The sequence below is a fragment of the Petromyzon marinus genome, chromosome 61, assembly GCF_048934315.1.
Source record: "Petromyzon marinus isolate PM22_M1 ecotype Great Lakes invasive population chromosome 61, UKy_Petmar_22M1.pri1.0, whole genome shotgun sequence".
Classification (NCBI taxonomy): domain Eukaryota; kingdom Metazoa; phylum Chordata; class Hyperoartia; order Petromyzontiformes; family Petromyzontidae; genus Petromyzon; species Petromyzon marinus.
Genome location: NC_133727.1, coordinates 6812870 through 6829684, shown reverse-complemented (window position 1 = coordinate 6829684; position 16815 = coordinate 6812870). Strand labels below are relative to the sequence as shown.

The 16815-nt window shown below is 50.6% G+C and overlaps 1 protein-coding gene across 3 annotated transcripts in view; it reads right to left on the bottom strand.

Moving 5' to 3' along the window:
* LOC116955762 (copper-transporting ATPase 2-like) overlaps positions 1 to 16815 on the bottom strand; it is an 86039-nt gene that overhangs the window by 21235 nt on the left and 47989 nt on the right. For all 3 annotated transcript variants that reach the window (XM_076053485.1, XM_076053486.1, XM_032977054.2), the window contains 11 exons: positions 16632 to 16812; positions 15089 to 15322; positions 13380 to 13471; positions 12151 to 12278; positions 11722 to 11876; positions 10907 to 11041; positions 9095 to 9289; positions 7217 to 7399; positions 5674 to 5902; positions 4470 to 4634; positions 1459 to 1601 (listed from right to left, as the gene is read on the bottom strand). In XM_076053485.1, coding sequence (XP_075909600.1) covers positions 1459 to 1601; positions 4470 to 4634; positions 5674 to 5902; positions 7217 to 7399; positions 9095 to 9289; positions 10907 to 11041; positions 11722 to 11876; positions 12151 to 12278; positions 13380 to 13471; positions 15089 to 15322; positions 16632 to 16812 — 1840 coding nt within the window. The remainder of the gene's footprint in view (positions 1 to 1458; positions 1602 to 4469; positions 4635 to 5673; positions 5903 to 7216; positions 7400 to 9094; positions 9290 to 10906; positions 11042 to 11721; positions 11877 to 12150; positions 12279 to 13379; positions 13472 to 15088; positions 15323 to 16631; positions 16813 to 16815) is intronic.

Here is a 16815-nt window from a genome sequence, read left to right as displayed (position 1 = left end):
TGAACAATGGCAAATGTTGTAAAAAATATCCCACATTCGAATTAATTCGTATGCAACAATGCAGGTTTCCACTCGGGGGCCTCTGGTCGGATTGTGCGCGGGGGCCAAGCGTGTGCTGATGATGGACCGCCACTGTGGCTAGGAGATGTTAACTACCTCGCCTGGTACGCAGGAGGTCGTGGGTTCGATCACGACCCTGACGCCTGCTGCTGTATATTTGGAGTTTGCGTGTCTCTCTCTCTCTCTCATCACCATCATCACGGTGGCTTGGAGATGTTAACTACCTCGCCTGGTATGCAGGAGGTCGTGGGTTTGATCCCGACCCTGACGATGCCTGCTGCTGTCTATTTGGAGTTTGCGTGTCTCTCTCTCTCATCACCATCATCACGGTGGCTAGGAGATGTTAACTACCTCGCCTGGTATGCAGGAGGTCGTGGGTTTGATCCCGACCCTGACGATGCCTGCTGCTGTCTATTTGGAGTTTGCGTGTCTCTCTCTCTCATCACCATCATCACGGTGGCTAGGAGATGTTAACTACCTCGCCTGGTACGCAGGAGCTCGTGGGTTTGATCCCGACCCTGACGCCTGCTGCTGTATATTTGGAGTTTGCATGTCTCTCTCTCTCTCATCAACATCACGGTGGCTAGGAGATGTTAACTACCTCGCCTGGTACGCAGGAGCTCGTGGGTTTGATCCCGACCCTGACGCCTGCTGCTGCTGTATATTTGGAGTTTGCGTGTCTCTCTCTCATCATCATCATCATCACGGTGGCTAGGAGATGTTAACTACCTCGCCTGGTACACAGGAGGTTGTGGGTTTGATCCCGACCCTGACGCCTGCTGCTGTATATTTGGAGTTTGCGTGTCTCTCCCTGCGGTCGCGTGATTTTGTATCTGGGTCCTCCGGTTTCTCCCCCCACATTCAGAATCAACGTCAATCGTTTTGGAGTATTTGGCTGCTATACATGTCCACATGATGATAAGCCACTTCATATTCTTAGCTCTTTCGGTAAAGTCACGTTGAAGGGAAACAATAAGATATACATAATATGTATAATAAACAAATACACCGTTTAAAAATAAATAAATGCAGACCGCCACTTGTTTCAAATGTTTCTTGCCGTTGGTTTTTCACACCTGATGACGACCGTTTGCGTTATGGTCGAAACGTCGTGAGAATTTTTATTGTTTTATATATATATTTCATTATTTTATTGTTTCCCTTCAACGTGACTTTACCGAAAGAGCTGAGAATATGAATCACTGCAGTCACGAAAGCTTTAAATCAAAACATAAGCCGCTTCTCGTTGAGCTGTCACTTGCGATGGCCAGATCGCTTCTGAAAAAGACCTGAAACATCATCGCAGTGGGTCTTCCCCGTTTAAAAATTGTTTAGTTCAGAGAGGGGTTGCGGGCCGGGGGGGGGGGGTGGGTCGGAGGGGGGTCGGGGTTTGGCGACCTGGGCGGCGATCGCTTGTGCCGTCTTCCTGTTGTCGCCCGTCATGAGCACCACCTGGAGGCCCATGTCGGCGAGCGTGCGGACGGCAAGCGCGGCCTCGGGCTTCACCGTGTCCGCGATGGCCAGCATGCCGCACAGCTTGCCTGAACACACGCGCGAGGCACGGGGGGCGGGGGGGGGGGGTGGCCACGGCCGACGACGAAACTTCAGGGTGCCCCCTCCTAAAAACCCACAACTAAAAAAATGCAGGGTTGCTTTAAACAAAAATGTTCAACGCTTCGGAGAATTTGCGGAGATGATTGCGAGCGCACGTGCGTTGACAACGACGGAGAGCAAGTGGAGACTCTGACTTTTTCAAGCGAAAACATACATTCGTTATGCCGTGTTACAGTGTATTGTCCATTGTATTTTCCATTATAAACGATAGTCCCATGTAAGCGTTGACATTATTTTGAAGCACCTTGCACTCGCGCGACCGTAATCCACGCAACTAATCACGTCCATAGTAACGTTTTTCTTTTACGGTTCGAGAGAAAGAGCGAATGGACCTATGAGAACCTGGTAAATTTCACAGAGAGAAATAGGCAGTTTGGGAAAACTCTCTCTGCTTGTGTGTCTGTCTGTGTGGTGTCTCCATGTCTGCGTTTCGTCTCTCTCAAATTTAGTTCTACCTGATGACGACTCCTTGTGTTGCAAACGAAAAGTCGTATTCCATTACTTTATTTCTACGTGACTTTACCGAAAGAACCAAAGAGTAATTCCTGCAGTCACGAAAGCTTCAAATCAACTCTCTACGCTCCGCCAGATCCGACATGAGAGGCACGCGGGCAAGCTTCAAGATCTGTCCTGACAAGTCTCCCACCATCTGGCCTTAGGTCCTTCTCTCCCCTTGGTCGTCTGGACTCGCACTGTATAATAACATTCGGCGAGGGGTCTGCACAACCATCTACCGGGGCTTGAAATCGCGGCCCTTGATTGGAGCATACAGAAAGGCAGCACAGACATCGGCGTGGCAACGGAAAGAGGGCGTCTGAACGCGGCCGCCGAAGGGGGCGCTGGACTCGGATTGAGGGATCCCCCTTCACGAGCACGTGTGAAACTAATTATAATCCGACAATCGCCCAAGCTCTGCAGCCCTATATATATGTCAATATGTTTTCAGACAATTGGCGAGTATATTGATGTGCGAGAGTAAACCTGAGCACTTCCAGAAAACACACAGGTGCAAGAGAGTTGGGAACCCTCTATACCACACCGATGGGACATATCACATCGGTCCAAACTTTGCTTGAACCACCGTCTCTCATGGCGTGCCCGCGTGTGGACACCTCGACGCCCGTTGGAAGGGAGTTTCGCAACATTTTGTGCTATCCGTCAATCCTCGCTGCTGCTGCTGCTGCTGCCTCCGTAGTGCCGGAAGGTAGGCAGCCACGTGCAGCAACAGCGAAGCCGCCACCATCACCGCCCGGTGCCCACGTGTCCGTAAAGATGATGCAGTGTAAATCTCCTCCTCCTCCTCCACCCGCCACCACCACCCCTCCCCGTTCTACGTATGTAAGCAATAAATGTGTATAATCGACACATGTTTTGCATCTTCCATGTGTTTGTTTTATCCAGGCCACCCTCCCACCCATTGCCCCAGACAATTGGATAATTGAGAGGAGTTCATGGTATTTGTGTAAATCAATAGCCAGAGTGGGCAGGGACAGAACTGGGAAGAAATTAGACCTGGACTGGTCCAACTGAGTCGGAGTCTGGGGGGGGGTTGGCAGACACGAACACCCATTGAAGAAAATAATGTAAAGCAATTGATCAATATTATTTATCCATTTGTGACGCATATTCGCGGACCGTTACACAATTGTACGTATGTTTTTCTTCCCACATAACGTTTGGGAGATCCAGAGCGTGCCGGACAGACAGTTGCGCATTACATAGATGGACTACCCGCCGCTATACTCGTCCGTGGTTCCTTCCGGAATGAATGCAGTCCGGGGTTCAAATTTCCCCTACCACCACCACGGAGTTACATGGTGGTGGGAGCGGTGAGATGTTAACTACCTCGCCTGGTATACAGGAGGTCTTGGGTTTGATCACAGATTTTGCAGGTTCTCCCTGTGGTCGTGTGGTTTTTGTTCTCCGGGTCCTCTGTTATTCCCTCCACATTTAGAATCAACATCACGCGTTTAGAGTATTTGGCCGCTATAGATTTCCAAACGATAAGCCACTTCGCTGAGCTACCATTTGTGATGGCCAGGTCGCCTCTGAAAAAGAGCTTCGAAACTCAGTCGGCCTTACCTGGTGAAATAAAAATGGTTTAGTTTCGTTACGGCTCCGGTTCCACCCCTGGGCATGGGTAGATGCGGCAGAGAGAGAGAACGGAGGCTCGTGGTGGAGCTGCTAACAGTGAGGTGCTGCTGGGCAGACTCCAGCTCGTTCGGAATTAAGCTGCTGGAGTCATTATGCGCACACCGTTTCACGAGCACATCATCATCATCACACCTGCGCTTTCGTCTCTGCACAGTCGACTCTTCAAGTATCGGGTGGACTACAAGATCCTGCTGCTGGCCTACAAGCCTCCACATGGGTTAGCCCCACAATATTTGCAGGAACTTATCTATCTTTAACACTCTCTAAACGAGGCCCCCGAGATCTTCAGATCGCCAAATCCTAAGTGTTTCCGAGATCAAGGCTCAATTCCTGGGCCGATCGGGCTTTTGCCAATGCAGCTTCCAGACTACGGAACAACGCTTTGCCTTTGGTAATCAAATTCGTTAAGAGTGGAAAAAAAAGTCTTTCCTGAAAACTCGCCTCTTTAAACTGCCCGTTACACCCCCCCCACCCACCGCCCCCCCCCCTCCCCATTGGTTCTGGCCGTGTACCCCTGCAGGTTCTCTTTATTTTCCTGGCTTTCCTTACACGGTGGTGACGCAATGGTGGTGGGCACTTCGGGTGAAATGCGCCACTTTACAATTGTCAATAATCATCATCACCACGATGACTCTGATTACCGTTGATGGCGACCAAGACGGCGGTCTGGCCCTTCTCCTCGTGCTCAGCCATGGCCTTGTCGACGGGCTCCGCGACCAGCAGCGCATTCCGGTTCATCCACTCGCGGTTTCCAATCAGAACGGCGTATTCTTGCCCCGAGGTTGCTGCTGGTCCAGCCCCCAAATCTGTTCCCGTGGACATGAAACAAGGAAAGTTTGGTGACGCGGCCGCGAGGTGGCTTTCCTCCCCCGTACCTCCGATCAGCACGGTTGGTTGCATACGGTGCGCGATAGAGGTTCACCATACACACGTGTCACACACGCACAGGTGCAACCTCCATCTCACCTTCGTCAGATCACAGCAGGGGAAGGCTACTCTCGCCAAGTGTGGGTGGTAACAATCGTGGCTCACAGCAAGACGGACCTGGGGTTCGATTCCCGACTAAGGTGCCGTTTATGCGTGGCGTTTGTATGTTCTCCCCCTGTTCTGCATGGATTTCCCTTTCCTCCCAAAACTCAAAACATAAAATGTCATTGATGTTGGCCAAACACACCCCAATGCAGGACTCCCTTGAAAGAGCCTTTGGACTTTCCTGCTGACATCCAACAGCGGCTGTGTCAATTATTGAATGCTCTCCCTGAAATAACCCACACACTTCCTCCAGCAGTATAAAAAGAGACCGCAATAACTCGTGAGAAATAAGCAAGGCGACACCACGATGGTCATGTGCTTATCATAAAACCATCGGCATTGTAATTACAGAGCACACGCGCGATACTCTCGAATGATTAATCAGCCAGTGTGAAGCAAGTCTCAAACACCGACTACTTTTTGTGTTTAGTATGTTATACGTATACGTATGTATGCCGGATCTTCCTTCGCACCGCACGTAGACAACCGCGGGGAAAGGACAACAAAGTAAACACAAAAAGCAGTTATCAAGAAATGAGCTTTCAATCCAAATGATTTTAAAGTGCATAGCTCCGGTGCCTTCCTGACATCTGAAGAGCATTCCAGACAGCCGCAGAAGCGCATCTGAAAGCGCACAATACGGCGACCATCTTTGTTCGATGGCCGAGCCAAAACGCCGCTGCTTTCGCGAGGGTGCCCGGCGTTCGCCGATGACCGTTTAACGCTCCTTGGCGAAATCGGCAAAGCGCCGTGCTTCACTTGTGGAAAGCGCTTTGTGCGTGCGTAACGAGCGAAACCTTGTAACGCACGCACCGGTGCTGGAGATGGCCTGGGAGCCCGCGGGTCCGCCGTCGGCGATGTCCACCAGCAGCGGAAAGCCGTCGGTCCTCGCCGCCGCCGCCGCCGCCGCCGAGTTGCCGGCGGCCAGGCCCTGCTTAGACGAGGCCAGCACGGCCTCCACGTCGGACACGCGGCAGCTGATCCCGCACCCAGGGATGGCCTGGAAGTCGGCGCACGATCCCAGGCTTTCGGTGCCGAGGCTCTGGACACAGTCGCGGACACGGACACGGAGGAAGGAGTTTCGACGCTTGGACCGAGTAAGGTCGCCATCACGCGAGCGGCTCGTGCACCCGGAACGACGTTTCGATTGCAACACAACCATTATCAGGTGGGAAAACCACAGCAAGAAAATAAAAAAATAAATTCTACCCTTCTATTTAAGGAACAAAAGAGGAGGAATTCTCCACAAGTCTGGCTGTCGCCTGATGAAGCTAGTTGTAATTTCTGGTGAAACGTCGTACTCAGATTGTACATTTTGTGGCTTTGTTCTCCAACACACCGGTGTGATATACTATACACTACACTATACACTACTATACACTACACTATACACTACACTATTATACTATACACTACACTACTACACTATACTACTACACTATACACTACACTACTAAACTATACACTACTACACACTACACTATACACTACACACTACTATACACTCACTACACTATACACGACTATACACTACACTATACAATACACACTACACTATACACTACACTATACACTACTATACACTACACTATACACTAGTGCTGTACTAGTAACAAATTGGCCACCTTCTGTTTACGCGACAACCCTTACTAGTTGGCTGTGTCGGGTGGTGGCGGGTTTTAACGACACGTTTATTTACGTGAATTAATAAGAGACGTAGGCAATTACACACTTAACACAAGGCACATCTAAATAAAACTAAAATAACAATTACTAAATATCTCCAATTTAATATAAAAAAAAAATCACTACTGCACAGTTTATAATACTAGGCATCACCAAGTCACCAAATGATTTGTAAGTGCATAGCTCTAAGTGGCTTCCTAATATCAGACGGAAAGAACGTTCCAGAACGGCCGCGGAAGAGCATCAAAAAGCGTGCGACATGGCGTCCGTCTTTGTCCGACGGCTGAGCGGAAAAGCCGCTGGCTGCGGGAGGATGACCGGAGTTCGTGTGATGGATGGTGTATGCTCCCTGATGTGATTAGCTAGGTGTCGCTGCAGCTCATTTGCGGTTGAGTGCTTTGCGCGCAAACTGTAACGACCTATTCTTTGGTTCTTTCGGTAAAAGTAACGTAGACAGAAAATAAAATAAAAATTAGAAAAAAAATAATTTAAAAACAAGCGGTCGCCCGCGTGTGTTGCGATTGGAACGTGGCCGAGTTTTTGGTTTTTTTATATTTTTTATTTTTAATTCGTATTATTATTATTTTATTTCCTACCTACGTGACTTTACCGAAAGAACCAAAGAATATGAATTCCTGCCGTCACGAAAGTTTGAAGTCACTACAAATACCTGCCGACAGTACTTGGCGACGGCCGAGCCCAGCGGGTGCTCGCTGCTTGCCTCCGCTGTGCCCACCACCGCGAGGAACGTGCGGAGGGGCAGCTTCACGTGCTCCTCCAGGATGGACACGCGCATCACCTTCGGGATGCCATGCGTGATTGTGCCCGTCTTGTCAAACACTACCGTGCGCACCTGGCGGGCGTGAACGTGCAAGTCGATCGCCGATTATTCCGGCACGCGGCGATTGTCCCGGCTTCCAACACTTTCCGGCGGTCCCGTGCCGATCCGGCAAACCTCCATCGCAGCTGGTGGCGTTGGATTCAGACTCTGAATAACCACCCCCGATTCTACACCCCGCTATGCAAGGGTCTTCGAGGCTGGAGTGGTAAGTACGATGCAGTCAATACAGTAACTTTCACAGCAGGATATTTATTTATAATTGTGTATTCACTTATGCCGATTTCACGTAACAAAACGCATAAAAAAACACTAAACAGCCATATACACAACACCTAAAAACACATTATGCAAGAAGGTGCAAAAATAAGCTATTTTAAATCATTATTAGTGATTATCCAGCATTTTTGAAAATCCAGCACTGCCCCCCCCCCCCCCGCAAGGCCGCCGGATAATCGATGATCTACTGTATGTACGTACAGGTATGTTGAATTCTCTCGCACTGTACGTAGCCAACCACGCTAATCGGCGGTGCGTGAACACGCGCTTAGGTGAGCGGCCCACACGCCGAAGGGTGTCCACCTGAACGTCCGACGCCAACGACGCTATAATGTGCATCCACGCCGACGCTTATCCACACATCTGGTCAATGGAACTGTCACAGTCGAATTGACCGTCTCTCTCTCGTTATAATAATAGCATACTTATCGCTACCCCCCCCCCTCCACAAATGTTTTGTCAGCCAGACAGTGCTTCACGTGTTCTTTGGGTCTTTAGGCAAAGCCACGTAAGATGGGGTTCAAAGAAAATAACAAAAAAATAATTATTAAAAAAAAACTACGTTTCGATCGCAACGCAAGCGTTCATCATTCTTCCTGATGACGAACGCTTGTGTCGCGATCGAAACGTCGTAGTTTATTCATTCATTATTTTCTTTGAACCCATCTACGCGACTTTACCGAAAGACCCAAAAGAATATGAATTCCTGCAGTCACGAAAGCTTTAAGTAAAGTGCTTCACGTGTTACGCTGCTACATAAGTGGTAGCAGTGTTTGGCTGCTATGGGGGGGGGGGGGCAAGAACCCCCTGATTATATATTAATGTTAAAAGCCAGCAGCCAAGAAAAATATTGTCAATTGTTTATCCACGAGAGTCCCTGCCGTGTCTCGGCGCATCCTCTGCTGGGAGATGTCGGCAATTCCTTCCGAAGCAGAGTTTGCGATGTGGAAGGAAACACGAGCGCCCGGAGTACATTGACGATGTATACAGTGGCATACCACAATTCCAGACGTGGCCACTTGCGTATGGAGCTTTGTATGTTCTCCCCCTGTTCTGTGTGCGAGTTTTCTCAAAGTTCTCCGGATTGATCACACAAGTAAAAAATAATAATAATCAATCACACAACGGAACTAGCATAGGGCCAGATGCGCTCCTGCGGCCGTCTGGAACGCTCTTCCTTCCGATATTAGGAAAGCCACGAGAGCTACATACTCTTATATCGAGATTGAAAACGAATTTCTTTAAAACCACATTTTGTATTTAGTTTGTTATACGTATGCGTATGCATGTTGAACTTCTTCCGCGCCATTCGTAGGCAACCGTGCCCATCGCAGGTGTGGGGGAAGGACAACAAACCAAACACAAAAGGTGAGGAAGTCAACATCTCGCCACCGTGGCGCCTGCGAAACTCGCAGGGTGACCCGTGCGCACCTTGTGAGCCATCTCCAGGGGCTCGCCGCCTTTGATGAGGATGCCCAGCTGCGCTCCGACCCCCGTGCCGACCATGACGGCCGTGGGGGTGGCCAGGCCCAGCGAGCAGGGGCACGCGATGCACAGGACCGTGATGGCCGCCTGGAAGGCGAGGCGCCAGACCACCTCGCCGTGCGACAGCCTCGGATCGTACTCCTTCCGCGGGACAGCGCGCGGGGGGGGGGGGGGGGGGGGGGTGGGCAGATGGGGACGGGGACGGGGGAGGCAGAGTCGCACGCATCAGGATGAACGATTAAACTAAAGCTACAAAAGCAATTATTTAGTCTACCAGGTCAGGCCCGCTGAGCTGTATAGCTCTTTTTTGCAGAAGCGACCTCGCCACAAATGATAGCTCAAGCGAAGCAGCTTATCGAGTGGAAATTTATCGCAGCCAACTACTCTAAACGTCTTCTTTGGTTCTTTCGGTAAAGTCACGTAGAATGAGAATAAAATAATAAAACACAATAAAATTCTCACGACGTTTCGGCCACAACGCAAGCGGCTGTCTTCAGGTGAAAGGTACAGAACTGTCAGGACGACAGAGCTGGGGGGCCAAAGAATTTTATTGTGTTATTTTATCATTTTATTCTCATTCTATATTAATAGATATGTAATAAAGCACTTGGACGACGATCTGTAGTTCGTGTCTTCTTTATTATTTATTCCCCGTCGGCCGGACACCTCTGCGTTCATCTTCACACCGACACCGCTCCACTCTCGTTCCGCGCACAGCTCGCTCACGCTCCCCCCCCCCCCCCTGCTCCCGTGCGCCGCTGGCAGACGGCACGCAAGGAGACAGCCTCCGGCTCGCCACGCGGCCGCTGGCGTGCCGGAGGCGCGAGACGCGGCCTCGCCTCTAGACTCCGCACGCTGACCCCGAGCTTCTTCCTGCTTCCCCCCGTATATCCCTTAACCTACGTCGCTAAGCCCCGCCTATAGCCACGCCCCCTCACGAACCCTCTGGACGGTTACCCACAAGAGCCCTTGAGCTCCGCCCTTCAACTTGGCGCATCCATCCAATTGGCCGACGGCTGAGGCGGCGGAGCCTATCTCACCGATCGGCGACCGTCGGTGAACCCTCGTATTTACAGATACACAAGCTTGGGCAAGGCAGCACAAAAACAAGAAAACAGTCCCAGACCACAGCAGGATAACGCCACAAAAGCCATTCATTCGTCACGCACAGTCAGTGAAGGAACGTTGCTGCGCCAAACGTGTGACCTCTTGCGGTGACAGCATTCGCATAAACTGCTCTTGGCTGCCACACACCGGCGTCTCGAGTGATTTGTTTGATCCACGGATCACGGTGGGGGCGGGGACGACGATGACTACGGGGACGTGTCCACAAAAGTGACAGCCGTCTATCCATTCTAGATTTGAAGCTTTCGTGACTGCAAGGATCCATACTCTTTGGTTCTTTTCGGTAAAGTCACGCAGGTAAAAAATCAAACAACAAAAATCACGACGTTTCGGCCACAACACAAGCGGCCTTCATCAGGTGAAGGGATCAGGCTGTCTCGAGGACAGCCGTCTATCCCTCGAACTAATAACAACACGGTGGTGGTAGTAGCCCCTCAATAGAACGGCACACATGAACAGTGAGTGAGCCGTCGACACTACACGGGTCAGGATCAAAGGGCCCGGGCTCACCGGAGCCAGCGCCGAGCGGAGCAGGGCCGTGACGACAAACGTTAAACAGGGCCAGGGGGCCGGATGATTCCACACCGCTGCAGATTCCAACGCGGGGGGGCGGGGGGGGGGGGCCAAACTCACCGGAAAGTATTTCTTAGCGATGCTGAAATCCACGTAGCCGATGGTGACCCAGGAGAGCAGGGTCACCACGGAAACGCCCACGATGAACGGCACAAAGTAGCCGCTGATCTTGTCGGCGAACTGCTGAATAGGTGCCTGCAGGGGAGGGACGACAGCGCGACTCCGTGTTGGCGGGCGATCGTCCCGCACCGTCATACGGGCCCCAATGGCCCTCTCTCGCCTTCCTCCAAAAGTTTGCGAGATGAAAACTTCTAAAGACCGAAACTATTTTTCTTATTTTACCAGTTAAGGCCCATTGAGCACTGCGACTCTTTTCAGAAACGACCTAGCCACAAATGATAGCGCAATGAAGTGGCTCATCACAAGGAAATACTCTTAAAATTCGTGTTGATTCTTAACGTGGTGGGAAAAACCGGCGGACTCAGGAGAGAGAGACACGCATACTCTAAATATACAGCAGGCGTCAGGGTCGGCATCGAACCCAGGACCTTCTGTATACCAGGCGAGGTAGTTAACATCTCCCAGCACAGCACCCATTAAAGCTAGTCCCACCCGGGACTGCAGTGGGAGCTCGTGATCACTAGCTGCCTGCACCATATTTTTAACTTTATTTCACACCATACGTAGCCCACCGCATTAAATCGGAGATGTGAGCAGCACTGTAATAATAATCATCGTCATTGTTGTGGTCCCACAGAAATAATAATAATAGATGTTTCGATTGATAGCCCTAGGAATGGGCCAGTGTAACATGCTAATGTACACTGGGGGGGTGGGGGGGCTTACCGATGGCAGCGCGTGGCCACTAGCCTCACCTTGGAAGTCTGCGCCTCCTCCACCAGCCGCACAATTTGGGACAGCGTTGTGTCCGCTCCCACGTGAGTGGCCTTCACCAGCAGGCCGCCGTTCTGGTTGATGGAGCCAGCGATCACCAGGCTCCCCGGCTTTTTCATCACTGGCATCGCCTCACCTGCGAGCGACGCGGCAGAAATTACGGAAAGACATCAACCTACACCAACATATTCTTGGTCCTTTCGGTAAAGTCACGTCGAAGGGAATCAATAAAATAATACAAATATAAAACAATACAATTCTCACGACGTTTCGACTGCAACACAAGCAATCATCATCAGGAGTGAAAACCATAACAAACAAAAAAATTGAACTACAGAGCTCAGTGGGCCTTACCTGGCAAAAAATCATAACGGTAAAAAAAGTTTATTGCAATGTCGGTTCCCTCTCACCGGTGATGAGAGACTCGTCGGCGAGGGACTGCCCCTCGATGACCTTCCCGTCGACTGGGAACTTCCCTCCGGGCAGCACTCGCACCACGTCCCCCCGGTGCACCAGGTCCACGTCCACCTGCTCCTCTCTGCACAGCACAGAGGTCACCCAGCGCAGAGGTCACAGAGCGCAGAGGTCATCTCAAACTGTCAACCAGCCCATGTCTGTGTCCTCTCTTTGTTGGTATGGCTCTTCCTGTTGAAGCTGTTGCTGCACTTTTAAATCTAGATTTTAAAAAAATTCCGTGATTTTTTATTACAACAAAATGCAAGCCCAATTTAACAGGCCTAAAGGTTGCAATGACAGGGTACGAAATACGAATTTTGTTTAGAACTGCTTTTTGTGTTTAGTTTGTTGTCCTTCCCCCGCACCTCCGATTCACACGGTTGGCTACGTATGGTGCAAAAGAAGTCCAACATATGTACACACGTTGGGTCTGATGAAAGGCCACTGCTCAAAATTCCAGCCTGCTCTGTACTTTGTCCTGAGGCAGTGTAATGATTCATGTTCATGATTGCAACTTGCACTCAGCTGCTAACGCAAGTACCCTTTGCTGTCATGTTGAATTGCTAGTATAAAAAATTATCGCACAGCTATCATCAGTTGTGAAGTGATAATCCGCTTTCTGGTGAAGCTTCAGAACCTCTTTTGTGAACAAGCTGTTCCTGTCTAAGCTGTTCCTGCTGCAGCTCTTCCTGCCGAATCTGTTCTCTGTTTAAACTGTTCTTGTCTAAGCCGTTCCTGCTATTCCTGTCAAAGCTATTTGTTTCCACTCTTCCCTGTCCGAGGCGTTCCTCCTGTTCCGATTGTTCCTATCTATAAGCTGTTACTGTCTATGCTATTCCTAATAATAGTTTATTTCCCCTTTTTTCGGGCAACAAAACTGAAACCTTTTTACGAGGAATCATGTTTACATTAACCACAATACTTGCGGTCAGAATGCAAACAAAAAAACACTGATCATGTATGCATTGTCCTTGAAATTGATTGGTCCACGCCAGAGACAGCTTTCCTTAGAGCCTAGTCTCATACAGCGTTCGACCAGATGACGCCAAGAGGCGCACGCTATTCCTGTTTAAACTGCATGTGTTCGCTGTTCCTACTGTTCCTGTCGATGCTGTTCCTGCCGTTCGTGTCAAAGCTGTTCCTGTCTCAGCCACGCGAGCACAGCGTCGACCCCCAGTCGTACCCGATGATGTCGTTGCTGAGTCCGTACTTCACCACCGTGGCCTCTGCAGCCTGAAGGGACATCAGCTTGACGAGCGCCTCCGAGGTTTTGCTCTGAAAGGCAAGCGCCGGCGAAGGGCAAAATGCGGCGACGGTGAATCGACAGCGAGCTTACACAGCCCCCTTTCGCCATCACGCATCTCACGATTCTCGACAGTCTGAAGACAGTACACACGCCAAAATGACTGTGAGGGTTAAGTAAGTTCACGTTTAAATTTTTTTGGCAAAACGTGCATTTGAAACCGGGCGTATTGGAACGTCGGTGGCCTTTAAATCCCACATTGGCTTTGGGAGTGAACTCAACAGGTTATGTCCATTTAAAACAGACGGGCGTTCAAAATAACCGCTTGAAAGGTTCACTTCAGGGCAGCCTCGGCAAACAATGATGCAGGTAAAACGAAAAAGTAACATGCGCTGAGCTGTGTCTTTGTAGAAACAGGGAAGGAGCAGTGTAAGTATCAGCTTATCCCCGCGCCCCCCGCCCCCCGCCCCCCCGGCACCCCGAGCGTTTACTTTTGGTAAGCACGCCTTCTGCCGTCGATCGTTCAGCCACCAGGGGAATAGAAATGACCTTAATATTCACGGAGGTGGTCCAACCGTGGCAGATCCCTACGTTTCTCAGTTTAAAAAAGGTGAGCGCAGGTCACGTTAAGCGGAGGACATCTCTATTTTTTCCCCCCACCGTTAATTTCACCCATCCTTGGTGTTAAGTTTCATATCCGGTTGCCGCTAAGACGGTAGCGCGGCAACTCTGAAGCGCGAACGCGGCACGGGAAGCCCCCCCCCCCATTGGCTCACGGCGCTCACATGACAATACTGACTTTGCCGTTGGCCGCCGTGCCGGTTGGTTCAGCGCCGAGCTCCTGCCTCGGTTAAGGGCCTCTGCTACTGGGTGAGCCCGCGGAATCTTCAGGGAGACGACCGCTTGCGTTGCGATCGAAACGTCGTGGTCTTTTGTTATTTCCCTTGAACCTATTCATATTCTTAGCTCTTTCGGTAAAGTCACGTTGAAGGGGAACAATAAAATAATAAAATATATATAAAACAATAAAAATTCTCATGGTAGCCAGATGGCTTATCCACATAAACAAGCACAGAGACAATTTCAACCGAGAAGATGGATTCTGGCTTAGCAATCATTGGAAAGATTTGATAAACCATTTCAGGCCTTAATTGATTGTTCACGCTTACGGTGGCTTTCAGACAGCATACATTAATTTTTTCGTCTCCCCCCTCCTCTTTTCATGACATAGATGGACTCGTCCTTCTAAATAAACTGCCAAATCGTTGCGCGTGGCGCTGACGTTTTTTATAAATAAATACACCGTTTAAAAATAAATAAATTTATGCAAACCGACACACCTGATGACGACCGTTTGTGTTATGGTCGAAACGTCGTGAGAATTTTTATTGTTTTATATATATTTTATTATTTTATTGTTCCCCTTCAACATGACTTTACCGAAAGAGCTAAGAATATGAGTTACTGCAGTCACGAAAGCTTCAAATCAAAATTTAAATAAAAAATTTCCCTTGAACCTATCGACGTGACTTTACCGAAAGACCCAAGAATATCAATTCCTGCGGTGCCGAAAGCTTTAGGTCAAGGCAAGCCTGCTCAAGGCCCCGCTCCCCGCGGCGTGCTCAAAGTTCCTTCTGGGGCGGCCTCACCTTGGCGATGTGCTCGAGCCAGCGGCCGAGCGACACGAACACGAAGAGCATGGGCGGCGTATCGAAGAACGTGATGGGGCTGACCATCGCCTGCTCCCCCATTGCCACGAAGAGAACCACGCAGGAGTAGGCGTACGCCACGGTGGTCGCCAGCACGATCAGCACGTCCATGTTGGCCGTGCCGTGACGCAGGGCCCCGTAGGCCTGCTTGTAGAAGTACCAGCCGCCGATGAACTGAGGGAGAAGGGAGACGGGCGCTAAGGGGGCCTGTGGTTGGGAATGAAGCCAGGAACGCCCCGGAATGCCGTAGCGGCAGCGGAAATGTGAACCCTGCGGCTGCGTTCCGGAAGGAATCAAGGATTCATCTCATTTCTTTATTTCTTCCTTCTCCCTAACTTTCCGCTGACGTGTAAGGTTTCCATACGGAAGTGTGAACTCTCGTGTGTTCTGACTGAACTGCCCCGGCCACGCCTCTTGTATCAGCCAGCCAATAGCAGGGCCACAGACATTGGTTTCATCACTACACAGTATATATACATATAAACTAAATATCAACTTCTTCTTTTGGTTAGCTATTAAAAGGCCACTATAAAGGGATCACCCCTAACACGTGGCTTCTCTCTATATGTGCCCTATAAAATAACACTATTATTTTAGGGGGGAGGGGGGTCACTCGACCCCTGGTAAAATAAATGTTTTCGCGGCGCTGCGCTCGGCACATATGCGTTCCCCTAACGATGTCATCCCATTCTCACCCCTACGAATCGTTCAGGAGCCTGGGTTTTATGACGCTGTGCATGTTCACCCTTTCCCGTCCCGATGAGGCACGTTGTCGGTCATCAGCTCTTCCTCCCTGATTCCGATGTACCCGTACGTGTACATCATCAAAACGAACCAGGAAAGAAAAACTCAAACGAAGCAACTTTATCGGTGCCGAGGCTCCCACAAGGCCATGCGGGGGGAGGGCGTGTGGCACAGTCACTTGGCTATCGTCGAGCGCGGCGGTCGTTGTCGCTACGGTTCTCCGCGGTGAATAACGACGTCTTTAAAAACAAACGGACGCTACTACGCCTCTCGAAATGAAGTTAACGCCGAGCCGCGTGCGCCGTTACGATGATTCGGCGGTGAACGAGACCCACCCACCCACCACCCTGCGACTCGCAGACCCCTTGAACGGGGTCGGGTTAGGTGGGCCGCGGAGTTCGCCCGCTTGGCGAAAGAGGATCCCCGGTTCGCGTGGAGCAGCCACCCCCATTCAATGGCTGCGGGCGTCTTAACGGTGGAAGTACGCAACCCGTCCGCTTCGGAGTCGACGTTAAAGATCCCGTGACGTCACTCGCAAGCGTTTGGGGGGGGGGGGGCATCGTGTGACGCCGGCGTCACGGTCCAAATTTGAATCTACAGGTGGCAGCCGCCATCCGCCACTGCAAAAAAAATAACTTGGGCGGGGGACTTCCTGAAAACGAGCGAGGAATTCCTGGGTAAGCAAACGAAACAATAATGATAGTAACGATAACGTGATCTGTGGATTTGATGTCGATACCTGCACTGGGGTGCACAACACGAAGGCAGCCAGGTTCATCAGAGAGAGCCCCGGCACGATGTGCTTGGCCAATATGCCGGTGTGGTGGCCCTCGTGGTGACGTTCTGTCACCATCATGTAAATCATCATCCCCATGGTAGGCACCACAATTATCAGGCTGAAGAAGAATGACCTTCGCCACCTG